This window comes from Bactrocera neohumeralis, chromosome 3 (genome assembly GCF_024586455.1).
Source record: "Bactrocera neohumeralis isolate Rockhampton chromosome 3, APGP_CSIRO_Bneo_wtdbg2-racon-allhic-juicebox.fasta_v2, whole genome shotgun sequence".
NCBI lineage: Eukaryota > Metazoa > Arthropoda > Insecta > Diptera > Tephritidae > Bactrocera > Bactrocera neohumeralis.
Genome location: NC_065920.1, coordinates 10,442,433 through 10,458,564, shown reverse-complemented (window position 1 = coordinate 10,458,564; position 16,132 = coordinate 10,442,433). Strand labels below are relative to the sequence as shown.

At 36.5% G+C, this 16,132-nt stretch overlaps 2 protein-coding genes across 2 annotated transcripts; both read left to right on the top strand.

Annotated features, from left to right (window-relative positions):
- Positions 1–986: 986 nt before the first annotated feature.
- On the top strand, positions 987–6,941 carry LOC126753536 (O-acyltransferase like protein-like). Its single transcript, XM_050465056.1, has 6 exons — positions 987–1,735; positions 3,057–3,891; positions 5,324–5,443; positions 5,702–5,947; positions 6,017–6,575; positions 6,646–6,941. The coding sequence occupies exons 1-6, from the start codon at positions 1,501–1,503 to the stop codon at positions 6,772–6,774; spliced, it is 2,124 nt and encodes a 707-aa protein (XP_050321013.1). The 5' UTR covers positions 987–1,500; the 3' UTR covers positions 6,775–6,941.
- Positions 6,942–10,255: 3,314 nt separating this feature from the next.
- Positions 10,256–14,590, top strand: LOC126753535 (O-acyltransferase like protein-like). The gene is made up of 7 exons (XM_050465055.1): positions 10,256–10,402; positions 10,494–10,921; positions 12,009–12,855; positions 13,065–13,184; positions 13,281–13,526; positions 13,583–14,141; positions 14,240–14,590. The coding sequence occupies exons 2-7, from the start codon at positions 10,687–10,689 to the stop codon at positions 14,366–14,368; spliced, it is 2,136 nt and encodes a 711-aa protein (XP_050321012.1). The 5' UTR covers positions 10,256–10,402; positions 10,494–10,686; the 3' UTR covers positions 14,369–14,590.
- Positions 14,591–16,132: the final 1,542 nt, after the last annotated feature.

The following is a 16,132-nucleotide window of genomic DNA, read 5'->3' as shown; positions in this document are numbered from 1 at the left end:
TCACTGTCTGGTGGTGACACACGCCCATAAGATGCGGCTGACAGATCGAGAAGACTGCAGGAAATGCCGAGAACAGGACACCTGGGAAACAATGGAGCATCTCTTGTGCACTTGTCTCACATTAGCCAGACTACGCTGTAAGCATCTGGGGTGCGCAGGTATACTAAACGATGACTACTTTTCTTGGACTTAGAAACTGAACTCCATCTGGTATCGCAAAAGACCAAACTGGTCTATGGACGGCTTTTTGGCCAACCAGTTTAACCTTACCTAACCTAGTAAAAAGGTTTTCTTTACATTACTTATAATCAGCTAAGTTATTGAATTACTTTGTAGTATATTCATCGTCACTTTCACTAATAAACACTGTACATAACTATGTAAATGAAATCTGTGCATTATTTACTGAATGCTAAGGGCGCCTAGCGAAGCGAATGAAAACAATTTTAGTATGTGTTGGCGTTAAGGAGACTCTGAAGGGCTTTTACGATAAGCTACTTTATAATACAAATACGAACTACGTTCTGGTGATGGCCGGTTTCTAATTTAATAGTACTATTAAAATAAAAATCTATATTGTTCATGATCGTCTTCTGAGAAAATCGATTTTAAAATAAAAAATTAATTTTTTCCAAATTCCTCACTTTTCACTACTCGCATACATATACAATAAAATACATAGAAATACACAGAAATACATTTTTTATGCGAAAAACGTGGGAAGTCAAGGGTTAACAACACTTTTTTAGTCACTCGTATTCTAAATAGCCGAATCGTATATACATATTTGTTCTCAAATAGTAAACAAACAGCCCGGTAGCGTGCCGCATGCGCCTATCAACCGCACAATTTGCGCAATCGTTTGAGTTAACTACAAATGTCGCGCATAATTAATTTTATATGTATGTGTTGTAATACTATATATTGCACTTTAATTTAATAAATATAAGCGTTTAAGAATTTTTAGTGACAGTTCGCGGCGTACCGCGTTTAGGCGCTCAGATTTCTATCGCGTTAAGCAGGAAGCGAAATAGAAACGAAAACGAACGGCTACAAATTTTCGAAGTGAGAGTGAGTGGAGAATTAGCAAAAGGAAGCAAAGGATACTGGGCGCTGAGTAAACTGTTACAACGGGATAGAAAGTGAAATTGTAAAAAAAGCGAATAAATATATTTAAAAATATTTAGAAAACGTGTGAATTTGCGTACCAATTTTAATAAAAATTTCAAAACTAAATAAAAAAAAAACGTCGAAATACTAAACGAAAGTCGTTTTAAACCTCAAATAAAATCGCCTGCATTCGGAAAGCTCGGCAAGTGTGTGACAATTAGCGAGACTTTGTGAATAACTTATAATTCGAGAAGCAACAAGTATAAGTGAGGTTATAAAAAAGCAGTTTCGAAAGGACTTTTCAACTTGTTCTAAGCAAAAATTATATAATTGAATTAGAAATATCTCTGAATTAATTAAAATAAATTAACAAAAAATAAAATAGTCAACATGTTAAAAGTGAAGCTTTATCAAGTGCTAGTGCTATTCACACTACTTTGTTGCGTAGTTAGTACAGCGGAAATAGTGAGTCCCAATAGCGACCAATACCAACTAATGCAGCGTACGTCAATACTCTTCGGCTTAACAGTGATCAGTCGTCCGGATATGGTGAGCCAAAACTGTTATACACAACTGCAGGAAGTACAAAAGGCTATGCTAATGCAACAACCTTGGGCTATGAAGAGTAAGTGCTTCCTTTCTTTCACCATCGTTGAGGTAGGTTAGGGTATATCATCTCAATGGAACCATATAAATAATTGTGGGATAAAAATTCATTAGCTTTTTAAAAGCTTTTGTAGTCTTACTTTTCTTGAATTTAACAATAGTTTGACGAGCCTTTTGTAGAATGTTAGCAAAATGGACAAGATAGAAATACTTGCGATCACCTCAAAAAATTTAAAAATTATAAAGAAGCTGTAGATGCTTACTCGTAAGAAAAATGAATCTTTTCACTAAGCTTTCATGACAACAATGTGGGTTTTGTTGGGTCTCAACTAAATTTTTATTATGCTTAGATCGGTTATCAGTTCGAATATAATGTAAAGTAACATCTTTTTATATTAAAAAAAAACTTGTAATAAATGCAGAATTTTATAGCAACAATCCTTCGAAATCTTAAAGGATTACATTGGCTTCCTCGGGTAAGAAACAGCTTTTATTCAACAATCTCATATAAAAAATGAAAGAAATTCCGAAATTTTGGATAAAAATATTTTAAACTTTAATTGCGATGCCTTTTCGCGTTGGCAGGATAACTCCATACAGGATCATCAAAAGTGAAAAAATACGTGTTTTAGTTACAAACTTAACTCAGCACCTGGATTAAGGAAAAAAAAACTGAAAATCGTATTTTTAGCAGATATTTACGAAAAAATTTTAATTTCAGTGAAAATTTCGGGATAATATTTTTTTCCAATAGCTGTAATCGAAAAAAATCCTTCGCCCAAGTCTTTAAGAATTGTATCTCAAAGACCTGTGTAAAATTTCAGGAAAATCGGTTAAGTAGGTCTAGAGATTTCTTGGCAACCGACTTCAAAAACACAGTGTCGAGAAAAACGCGTTTAAAGACGGCGCACTTAGCCTAGCGCACAATTTCTCAAGGCTGTATCTCCGAAACTATTACTCGGATCAACTTGAAAATTTATGACAATATTCTAGAGGTGTTATAGAATTAAATTAGACAATAAAAAAGTAAATTTTTTGAAAGCCGCAAACCCATGAAACCCCAGAGTAAGGAATATTTTCTTTAACAACTCTCGTGACAGAGCTAACCCACAAATTTTCATAGCTAAATTTCGGTAATTCCTTTTAGTATTCCTTGCTAGTTCATTAATTGATAGATGCTAGAAGATACTAGTATACAACAACCATACTAATAAGTGCTCTATAATTTTTTAAAAGTAATCATTATAACCGAAACAATACTGCTCGTATATGTACCTAGTTTAATTATATTTATTAACTAACTCTCTTCCACACTTCTATTTTCCTCCTCTTCTACATAGTGTACGATGCATCTGGCGTTCGAGAGCCTGGATTCACAATGGGCAACGGCATCTGGGTGGGCAGTCGTGACACCTGTAATGCAGTTAAAACACCCGTCAATCTCAAACTATCCACACATGTACCACACAAAATGAATCCGAAAATATTGACAGATACGGCGCCATTTCCTACGGACTACCGTGTCGTCAATTTGTGGCACAATTCCACATGGCAAATGGATCCAGTATATATCTTTTATGAACCGCGCATAAGTATCGGTCTGTGCTTGCCAAGCGCTTGTTCAGTAGCCGAGATCGCTCAACTGATGGCCGCCTATGTGGAGGATGATCTATTTGTGTCGAATGATGTTTATGATATGCGCATGCGTGTTGAAGGCGTAAAGGATTTGAAATTACGTGCTGGCTTCTATTCAAGACCTTCGTTGCTGATTTTTATCGGCTGCTGGTTACTGACTCTGCTGCTGACATTTATGGCGTCGTGGCAACGTACGAAACGCAATAGCGAAACGATTGAGGTGGTTGCAAATGGCACGAAGTCTACGAACGATCATTTAGTTGCAAAAATTCAAACGAAAACAAAATCGACATGTAATGGATTTATTGAATGCTTTGATGTTCAAAACAACTGGGAATTGCTATACCCAACGGGCACAAGTGGTGGCACAGACGCTTTTCCGGCGGTGAATGGTTTACGGTTTTATGGTGCGATGGGCGTAATATTATACCATATACTGTGCGGCAGTTATCTGGGATCAAGTAATAAATCCGTGCATTACAAATTAACAAGTAGTTTTGGAAATTTGGACGTTTTTGTGGATCTGTTTTTTACAATAAGGTAAGAGCGATTATATTTTGATATCTTTGAGATGATCTGAGGTAGCAGCACCATATTTCTCCGGTATTAATAATTTTTATGTAATTTTTTTAAATTTTTTAATGTCTACTCACTTGGACAGCATAGACAGAAACCCAGAGTACAGAAAATACATAAAAAGTAGATTTGAGTCCTCAAAAGCAAAACTGAAGTTAACTTAAAAACCTCGGACTGAAAGATATTTCGCAAGTTTCTAGCGCTAACCAAATCATTCTTCTTCTAGCCCTAATTCTAAATTAACCAGCATTCTTGAGAGTATATTTCTAATTTCACCGAGTTAACTATTCGTGTTTTTTTTTGTCAAAAAACCTTTGGTTGGAGCAATTGGGTAGTTTATTTCTGAGTCCAAAAGAAAGCTCGCTCTGTCTGTGCACAAGCAGAATACAGAGCTGTTATATGGATATTTCACATCCAAAGACTTTCTGTTCTTTTTCTTTAAATAGGCTCTCTACAAGTTTTAACTCATTCAAACAGTTATTACAGTATTCCAGTACTGAATTTAGTTGACGTCGTTCACAGTAACTCGGACTGACGTATGGAAGGATTTGACGCATTTTACGAAAATATACTTTGTGTATGAACTGAAGCCACTCCACCTTCTCTTCGCTTCGCCTTTTAAAAATTCCAAAAAGGAATAAATGATAAGGCCTATTTCCGGCTCAACGGGTACATAAACAAAATTTTTTTTTTTTTGCATTTGGGACAAATGACAACCTGAAGAGACTCAAGAGCTGCTATTTTAACCAGAAAAAATAACGAACTGGTGTGATTGGTGGATCTGTGGAATCATCGGTCCATATTTCAAAAATGATGCCGGCGAGAACGTAACCGTCAATGGCGACCATTATCGCACCATGATAACCGACCATTTGATGCTTGAAATTGAAGCTCGTGATCTCGGCGACATTTGGTTTCAACAAGAAGGCGCCATTTACCACACATCGCATCAATCAATGGTTTTATTGAGAGAACACTTCGGTGACTTAATTATTTCACGTGTTAGCTCGGTCGATTGGCCACCAAGATCATGCGATATCACACTTTTTCTTGTGGGAATATGTAAAGTCTAAAATCTATGCGGACAATATCGCTTCTATTCAGGCATTGGAGCAAGCCCTCACGCGTGTCATTCGCTAACACACGAAACGCTCGAATGAGTCACTCCAATTTTCAGTGACTCATTGGACGAACTGTCTAACACATAGCCACAACCAACATTTGAAAGAGATAAGCTTCAAAAAATTATTCCCAAAAAATGTTCCTTCGATTAATAATACACATTACTCATTCAATTTGAAGTTTTTGAGTTTTTCATTAAAAAAGTAGGGAAGCTCGAAATGGATCGCCTTTTACAATAATGTTAAATACAATAAATTTTAAAATGTTTTTACAGTGGCTTCCTGCAAATATACCACTTTTTCCGAGACACCAAAACTATTGAGATCATACGAAGCAATGGTGTAATGAAGAATACGAAAGCGGTATTTATGTACATAATGCATCGTGTGATAAGGTAAGTGCTGACTAGCAACGTTAAGAATTCTGAAAGAGTTATGCCCACAGACAATATTACAATTCTGGGTATAAATAAGCACGCTGCCTTGATAATTCGCCAGACAGCAGTTTACAACTTTGTTGATGACAGAAATGTGAACGAAGTGAAAACCGACTTGTTAGCTTAAGGCTTGGGCATAACTGTTCGAAAACATACAAGTATAAAGTAAGAAAAAACATCTTTATTTGTTTCGTTTTTGTACTCCACTTCAAACAGACTGGGTCCTTTGTACTTCCTTGTTATCTGCATGGCTGATGCCGGAGCGCTTTTTATGGACGATACATCGGTTTTCCACTTTAGCCACAAATTATACGCCAACTGCGAGTTGTATTGGTGGCGCAGTGTGCTCTTCATACAAAATCTCTTCAATCACGAAGATATGTGCGTGTTTTGGTCCTGGTCATCAGCATGTGATATGCAATTTTATATCTTCAGTATAATTCTACTGTTCATCTATACAAAGTAAGTGCATATAGGCAATATATTTGTACTTTTAATTGAAATATATCTAATTGAAAATCTTTCTTCTAGACACCCAAAAACCGGCAAAGCTCTCACTCTCGCCACTGTATTAGCAAATTTGGTCTACACCATCCATACCGCCATCACTTTGAATTATAAGTTTTCCTTTGAGACCACATCGGTGCTATTCACCGAACTCTATATGAATCCGCTGTCACGTGTGTTGGCCTACGTAATTGGCGGCGTGGCTGGCTGGTTTTTCGTACAAAACCAACAAAAGCAACTGTATGCGAACTTCTTTCAAAATCAGTCTCTACAAGAGTTTCTCGGCTATTTGGCGATGATTGGCTTCTTTACTGTCAATTTCGCCAAAGTCTCCGAAGGTTATTCAGTGGTTTCCTATGTGGCATTGTTGGTCGTTCAACGTGTGATATTTTCGTCGAGTGTTTGTCTTTTGATATTCGCAAATGCGGCGGGTAGTGTGAAGTGGTTCTTTGGCTTGTTGGAGAATCCATTCTTCAAGAAGTTCAACCAAATTACTTATGCGATGTTCCTCTTAAATCCTCTACCTATGGCTCTACTGGTTAGCTTCAATAATATTGGTCGCTATGCCAGTCCATATAGTTTAGTGAGTTCCAGTTGGCTTTGTTTAATCTTTTTTTTTATTTTTAACGTGCATATATTTCTTATATTTTTAGGTAATCGAATACATTGGCATTTGCGTGGTACTGTACGCGCTGTGCACAACTTTCGCTTTATTTTTCGAAGTGCCCTATAAGAATATATCTAAAATGTTGGTCCAGCGCACCAAACCCAAGACGAACTAAGCAAAGTTTACTAGCGCGAACTGTGATGGAACTAAATTTATGATTGTAAATGAATTTATTGTAACAATAGAAGCATTTTATACAAATAAAATCTATAAAAAAACTATATATAAGATAATAAAAAAACAAGAAAAAACGTTAAATTCGGCTGTACCGAAGCTAATATACCCTTCATAGGTGCATTTCTTTTAGTAACTATGTGTTCAGTTTATACGGAAGCTATATGCTATAGTAATCCGATCTGAAAAATTTATAACCTTAAGCAGTAATCCATGTCAAATGCGAAAGTTTTCCATACAAGCCCTTGATTGCGATCGTTCGCTTTGATCTGAACAATTTCTTCCGATATTACATTATTTCTATGAACAATAACTCATACCAAATTTCGTGAAGATATATCGCCAAATGAGGAAGTTTCCATGCAAGTATTTGATTATGTTCATTCAATTTGTATGGCAGCTATATGCTATAGTTAACCGATCTAAACAATTTCTTCGGAGATTACATTGTTGCCTTAGAAAATAATCTATACCAAATTTCGTGAAAATATCTTATCAAACGTGCAAGTTTTCCATACAAGAACTTGATTCCGATCGTTCAGTTTGTATGACAGCTATATGTTATAGTGGTCCGATATATAATAACGTTTGCAGAATTTCAAAATGATGTCTTAAAAACTGAGGGACTAGTTCGTATATATAAAGACAGACAGACAGACAGACAGGCAGACAGACAGACATGACTAAATCGACTCAGCTCAACATACTGATCATTTATGTATATACTTTATGGGGTCTCCGACGCTTCCTTCTGGGTGTTAAAAACGTCGTGACAAACTTAATATACCCTGTTCAGGGTATAAAAAAATTTTGGTATGTCATAGACTCATATTAGGTATTTTGCTTTAAAGGCATTAAATTGCTTGGAGGGATAGCTGCCAAACCAGCCGTCAAGGCATATGTATTTCACTTTTCGAACAATATCTTTCGGCTATTCCGCCAGACAAAACTACTGTAAGACTCTACAAATCAAGTAAAAATCCATACAAAGCACTAAATCATTATTTAGTTAGGCGGAACTTTTGTTGAGGGAATGATGTTAGGAAAGGAACTACTATACTAATATATCGGTTATCACTGACCAGTTGGGATAAAAATTTGGAAAGCTTTTGACGAGATACGGCTTTGATGAAAAAGGTGGTACAAATCTTCGTTACCTTTTCTTAATTATTTTTTATTGTCATATTCCTTATATGTGACCTGGTCTACGAAAAGGGAGCTAACATGCGAAAACTAGTTTTCTGGGAAACAGCTGTTAAAAATAAACAACTCGTTTCGTCAGTTTCTCGTTATCTCATTAATGGTTTGCCTTTCCAGAGGCTTCAAGGACGTCCAGTAAGTTTTGTTTTTGGTTGGAATATTATTATAGTTCATCGTGTAAGTTGATATGGTCCAAATACATACCCTACGTTACAGTTATGTCTGCCGTTGTACATAAGTAGTTCATTATTTGCTCATTTTATAGTTGTATCAAACGTTGAGGTTTTATGGAACTTTCAAACAAGTTATGACTTTTTGGATTCTATCACGTGAAAAAGCATCTCATCTTCCATCCGAATCAACTAAAAAGTGAAAATTGATTTTTTGACATCTAAGCCCCCTTTCTGTAGACCAGGTCACATATACCATAATAATATATTAACACGTATCACTTCAACATGATCCCGTGCAATGCCCTCATGTTTTCGTTAATTGAAGGAAATTAAAATCACTTGCAAAAATATCAGGCCTTACCGATTATTTTCTTCACATTTTCCATTTCGAATAAACTTTTAAAAAAGGAAATTTTAATAACAAAAATAATATTCATAGTAAAAAATTACAAAACATAACAAGAATATTAATAAAATGTGGGAATAAAAAGAACTATAATGCGACATGCGACATATGGGCGAGAAAATTTGAGAATATAGATAAAAAAGATGTGTGCAAAATTTCAGATCGATAACTCATAAACTGATATATTGTTTCGCATATATACAGACGAATAAAGCTAAATCGACTGAGCTGATGACGCTATTCATTTATTTATAAATTTTATAGAGTGTCCGACGATTTACTGTTACTTTGTGGCAAACTTAATATACACTGTTCAGGGTATGAAAATAGGAACAAAAGGGTTAATAGGACATATTTATGCTTGATTCACATACAAATTTCGCTTCGCATTGACTGTTACTTTGATAGAAACGTTCGATGTATGTTTCCATGTAAGTTCGTTTTCATAAAACGGTTTCGAGGCAAAGAAAAGTAAAGGGAAATAACTTTTTAGCAACTCTCATATTTCTATTAGCTACGATATTTTTTTATTTCAATTAAATAACATTGACCATATGTTAAACATGGCCTTCTCACATGAAGCCCACTTGTGGCATCATGGCTCCGTCAACAAATAAAATTATCGCTATTGGGGTGAGTGAAACCCTCGTATGGTGCATCCGCAAAAATTGGCCGTTTGAAGCGGATTGTGGCAAGGCCGCAACTTCGGGTCTTATTTCTTTCGAAATGAAGCAGGAAATGCCGTTACCATCAATAGCGAGTATTATAACACGATGTTGATAAACTTTTCTCGCCGCAATCTGATAAAATCGACGCGGACGATTTCTAATTCCAACAAGAAGGTGCGCCGCCTCCTGTTTCACGTTCAAACATGGACACAAGTTAGGCGAATCGGCAATTTTGAGAAGTTTTCTCTGGGAGTATATTAAATCAAAGTTTTATGCGCGAAGACAATATTCAGCGCACCATAAATTCCCGCCGAAATTTTGCAAAGGGTTATAGAAAGTTAGCGTAAACGGGTGGATATATGCAAACGGAGCTGTGGTGGCCGTTTGGTCGACATTTTATTCAAATCACAAATGCCATGAAATTATCGGCTGACAAAAAGAAGCAGAATCCAATTTCACCAAATTTGATTTTTATTTCATTTTACATTACATCGTTCTTGTTGGTCTTTTAGTTTTAGTTTAAGTTTAAACTGTTAAAATTAAAAAGCAATATAATGAAAAAGTATGATAATAACAAAACACGAAATATTAAATATCAGAGAGAAACACGGCAAGCAAAGCCTCCTTTTAGACACACCCTGTTTTAGCGCTTCGCTTTGATGACAAAGTATTTATTGCCAAGCAAAGCGAGGAAAGTTCTATCTACATCAAACATTAGTCACTGGTATTCTGAAAAGACGTTCCGTATATGAGTATTTGTTTACAAAAGTAAACTAAGAACCCGGTAGTGTGCCGCATGCGTAGCACAGACGCTGAGCAAATAAAAACAATGTAAAATTTGTGAATTGTTTGAGTTAACTATGCCGCGCATAATTAATTCATATGTGCTAAGAGGTAATTTATTGCATTTTAATTTTATAAATATGAGCACATTAGAATTTTCATTGACAGTTCGCGTAAAACGTTTTAAGCGGGAACCGAAATAGAAACGAAAACGGAAGACATCAAATTCCTAAGTAAGAGTGAGTTTAAAGGATGTTAAGGATACTAAGCGGTAGATAACACTTACAAGGGGCTTTAAAGTGAAACTGTAAAAACATATTGACACTTATTTAAAAAAATGTATGTATTTGAAGCAAAATTTTTAAAAAATTAATATGTAAGAACAACTGAAATAAAAAAAGCTACTTTTCCCTTCAAATTGAATCGGCAGCATTCAAGTGACTTCGACAGGTGTGTGGAAATTGACAGCGAATATAAAATTTTAAAAAACAAGAAGAAAGAAATATATTGTTATTGTCAAAAGAAAAAAATAAGACTTTTCAGCAAGTCATAAGATAACATAATCGAATAACGAACACTTTTGAATTAATAAAACTAAATTAAGAAAATATAAAATAGTCAACATGTTTAAGGTGAAGCTTTATCAAGTGCTGCTGTTATTCACACTGCTTTGTTGCGTAGTTAGCACATCAAAAAAAGTGAGTCCTAACAGTGACACATATCAAATCATGCAGCGTACGTCAATACTTTTCGGCCTAACAGTGATCAGTCGACCGGATATGGTGAGCCACAACTGTTATACACAACTGCAGGAAGTACAAAAGGCTATGCTAATGCAACAGCCTTGGGCTATGAAGAGTAAGTGCTCGTAAAAGAAGAAGAAAAAAAAAATACAGATGATATATATTTTTTTAAATTTCTTAGTGCCTTCTTTCACCATTCTTGAATTTTATAGCATGGGTCTATCCCAACCCAAAATATTCGCTCAACGAAACCATATATAGGATCGTAGGAAAAAAGTGATATTAAGAGGTTTTCTAAGAGTTATTACCCAACAAAATATGCTTGTGGAGCTTCATCTTCCTATCCTTGAAATCAGAAATTGGTTATGGAGAAGGGCTTATGTAGGATGATAGGAACGAAAATAAGAGAAATAAATATTTGACCCATGAAATTTTTAATATTATGGCGGATTAAGGAGATTCTTACCACCAAGAAATACATATATTTTCATTTATTCTTCCATTAAAACTATAATTCAGAATTGAATATTTTCCTTGGGGAATGTGTCTCTAACCAGTCAAATAATAGCCTTATATTGGTAATCAAATCAAATTGTTTACCAATAATAAGTTAGAAACAAGGTCACGAGAAGTAACAAAACTTTTTCACCACTTTGGTACAACCCCTATGTAAAGGATCTGTTCTATAAACACCCTTTTACAGTTTTTATGTGTTGAAAGGGATAGAAAAGATTCTTGTGAACAGCTACCTAACTCAGGCCAGCATCCCAACGCTACCGCATCCACCCTACAGCCCAGATATACCAACAAACACCCCGCCGGACTTTTTTCCTCGGCTCTACATTCTATTCCGGAAAATGCTTTCCGTTGCGCCTTCAATGCTTGAAAAGCGCGCTGGCAGCGCTGCATCGACAGAAGGAGCCTATATTGAAAGTTTTTTAAGAATAGTGACGATTGGTTCAATAAATTGTTTTAAATCGATTCAGTTCTGTTACTTTCCGGACAAAACCTGTAGGCAGCTGCAAAGCTGATTGGTTGTTAAGGAAAGGACTTTAGTTTTGCAGTCATCAATTGGTCGACAAATCCTAAAAATAAATTCTTCAACCGAAACATAACCTCTCGTATAAATATGAACCTAATTTTATAATATTTGTTAACTCACTAACTCTTCCACTCTTCTACATTTCTCTTTATTTACAAAGTGTATGATTCATCTGGATTTAAAGAGCCTGGATTCATACTGGGCAACGGCATGTGGTTGGGCAGTCGTGACACATGTAATGCCGTTAAAACACCCGGCAATCTCCAACTATCCACACATATACAACACAAAATGAATCCGAAATTATTGACAGATACGGCGCCATTTCCTACGGACTACCGTGTCGTCTATTTGTGGCACAATTCTACATGGCAAATGGATCCATTATATATCTTCTACGAACCGCGCATAAGTATCGGTCTTTGCTTGCCAAGTGCTTGTTCAGTAGCCGAGATCGCTGAACTGATGGCCGCCTATGTGGAGGATGATCTATTTGTGTCGAATGATGTTTATGATATGCGCATGCGTGTTGAAGGCGTAAAGGATTTGAAATTACGCGCTGGCTTCTATTCAAGACCTTCGTTGCTGATTTTTATCGGCTGCTGGTTACTGACTCTGCTGCTGACATTTCTAGCCTTCTGGCAACGTACGAATATAGCGAATAGCGAAACGGTTGCGGTGGTTGCAAATGGCACGAAGACAACGAACGAGCATTTAAATTCGACGAGAAAAACAAGTATTCAATCGTTTTATAATAAATATATTGTCTGTTTTGATGTGCAGAACAACTGGGAATTGCTTTTCCCTAAGGATCCATCTGCTGCGTCTGTTGGTACAGAGGCTTTTCCGGCGGTTAATGGTTTACGTTTTTATGGCGCTATGGTCGTAGTATTATTTCATCTACTGTGTTGCAGTTACCTGGCGTCAAGTAATAAATCCGTGCATTACAAATTAACCAGTGATGTGGGAAATTTCGATATTTTCGTGGATCTGTTTTTTACAATGAGGTAAGCGCAAAGACATCGTGAAAGAGACTAGATTGTACTTAAATTTTTTATGAGAGGTCTTGGATTTAATTGATTGGATATTAAGATTTCTTATATAAATTTTGGTTGGCTCAAGAATTTGGATAGACTTCTTTTATATTCCAAGAAAGTACTAAGTACCTTATTCCGACTTTTCAATGCAATATGAAAAATTGTATAATTTTTTTCAGTGGCTTCCTGCAAACATACCACTTTTTCCGAAACATCAAAACTATAAAAACCATGCGAAAAGGTGGATTCATGAAGAATGCGAAAACGTTATTTACGCACATATTGCATCGTTTGATTCGGTAAGTACCGAAAGCTGGTAAGATATAGTTACAAAGGTGTTCCCTTCACATTTATTTGTTTTTTTTTTTTCAATTTTCTCTCTCTACTTCAAACAGATTGGGTCCTTTGTACTTCATAAGTATTTGTTTGGCCGATGCTGGCTGGCTTCTCATGGATGATATATCGGTTTTCCACTTTAGCCACAAATTATACGCGAACTGTGAGCAGTATTGGTGGCGCAGTGCGCTCTTCATACAAAATTTCTTCAAACACGACGATTTGTGCTTGTTTTGGACGTGGTCATCCGCGTGTGATATGCAATTTTACATCTTCAGTACAATACTGCTTTTCATCTATGTGAAGTGAGTGAATACGCGCAAGACACATTAATATATTTGTTTGAGCATCTCTTTTGCAGACACCCAAAAGCGGGCAAAGCGCTCACCCTCGCCACTGTAGTAGCAAACTTGATCTACACCTCCTATATCGGCATCACTATGAATTACAAGTATTCCTTTGAGACCACAGTGGCACTATTCACGGAGCTTTATATGAACTCGTGGTCGCGCGTGTTGGCCTACGTAATTGGCGGCGTAGCTGGCTGGTTTTTCGTACAAAACCAACAAAAGCAACTGTATACGAATTTCTTTCAAAATCAATCTCTGCAAGAGTATCTCGGCTGTTTGGCGATCATTTGCTTCTTTACTATTAATTTTGCCAAAATCTCGGAAGGTTACTCAGTTGTTTTCTATGTGGCAATGTTGATCATTCAACGTGTGTTATTTTCGTCGAGTGTTTGTCTTCTGATATTCGCAAATGCGGCGGGCAGTGTGAAGTGGTTCTTTGGCTTATTGGAGAATCCACTCTTCAAGAAATTCAATCAAATCACATATGCCATGTTCCTACTACATCCAGTACCAATGGGGCTGTTGGCAAGCCTGAATAATATTGGTCGCTATAGCAGTCCATATAATTTAGTGAGTTAAAGTTCTTGGTACTAATTTTATTGTTTATGTGTCGGATTATTTTCATTTTATTTATATAAACTATTATTATTATTTTTTTTTCTCTTTAGGCAATCGATTATATTAGCATTTGCACCATACTGTTCTTCTTCTCCACCATTTTTTCATTATTTTTCGAAGTACCCTATAAGAATATTTCGAAAATGTTGGTTCAGCCCACCAAACCCAAGACGAACTAAACGCAGTTTAGTACTGTAGAGTTTGGTGGAATAAAATCTAAGCATGCAGCGGCTTTTATTTTACCAGTGGAAGCCTTTTTTTCAAGCGAAACCTATGTAATGATGTACTTTATATCTGTATAACAATTTATTTAAGATAATTTATAACAAACGTGTAACTTTACACTTGTTTTACCGTCTTACAATAAACAGTATACATTCGGTATACCACAATTATGTATATATTGGTTGTTTTGCTTTAGAGGTATACAGTTTCTTAGAGAGAGAGCTGTCAAATCAGCCGCCGAAGAAAACACAAATATCTCTTTTTTTGCTACCCTTTTGCTGTTTGTCCTAAAAAAAACTACCGTGTGATTCCAACAGCCCGAAGTTACACACCCTACAGAGCTGAAGTTATTCATTGAATTAAGAATAACTCTAGTTGACTGAATTGTCTTAAGTAGTTATAGGCAAATGACCACCGACATCATGTGACTTAACTAGGACTAAGTTTATAGAGAACCATGCCAATCTGCTAGGACTAACCAAGAGGAAACAAATATTCGGTCTCTCAATAATGAGGTCAGCAATCATTGAGATATCTAGGAGTGCTGATAGACTCAAGGTTAATTTAATTTACAAGACGCATCTAGACAGAACTTTTGAAAAAGCGTCAAGGGTGACGGCGGGGCTAACGAAGATAATGACATACATTGGTGAACCAGAGTAGATTAGGCCTTTTGTCCAAAGTAAGTCAGTACATACTTACATATGTAAGCTGCACCTATATGGGGACAGCGTTGCAGCAGAAAACCTACGCAGAAAAGGCGAAAACAATAATCAGAATAAACGCAATCTGGGTTGCATGTGGCTGTCGAACTATATCACATCAGGCGGCTGGAGTCATCTCAGGCCTCATGCCACCAGACATAATAATGGCTATGAAAATTAAGTGAGTATTCGATAAAACGAAAATCACTGACACTCGCCTAACAAATGAAGAGAAGAAGTAGGAAAGGCAAAGGAGCCTAAACGAATGGCAGAAACGATGGGACGAAGCAACGACGAGGAGATGAACGCACAGACTTTTTAGAACCATACAAGCATGGGTAGAACGGAAACACGGGGAAAAACTGATTTTTATCTTACGCAGTTTTTAAGGGGACATGGTTGTTTTAGAGAATATCTATACAAATATGGACACGATGATGGAACAAATTGCTCCTTCTGCAGCAGCAGAAAATACATTGCATATCTTCTCTTCCTGCCCAAAAGTATGAAAAAGAGAAACTAGAAATCGATAATGTGATAAACGATCGAGTGACGCTGGAGAATATATGAATCGAACGTGGCCTGGGACAGAGTGAGAGCGTGTGCTGCTACAGCTATGCAAGAGTTAAGGAGGAAAGAGTAGCAGCGCTGCGAAAACAGAAGGATTAATCGGAATTAGGGCGAAAATGCGTGACTGAAGAGCCAAATGGCTAAGCTTGGTCCCACGATGTAATGTCTAACTGCAGTTCCGTGGGCCGAATACAAGCAATAACGACGGAGTTCAGGGCTTAGTACGTAGGCGTACTGTGTTGCAAGTCCTCCTTGGTCATGGTCCTAAAGGTGTATAAAGGTGGAACGGCTAGAAAAATGATGAAAACATAACAAAGAGAAAGTGTTGAAGCGAAGTTGCTGTTGACACTTCCGGAGCATGGCGTGACACGTAGAATATGGGTTATGGGCAAGCAAATACAGGCTTATATGAAAAAGAAAACAAAGTCTTTTGCATATTTAGCA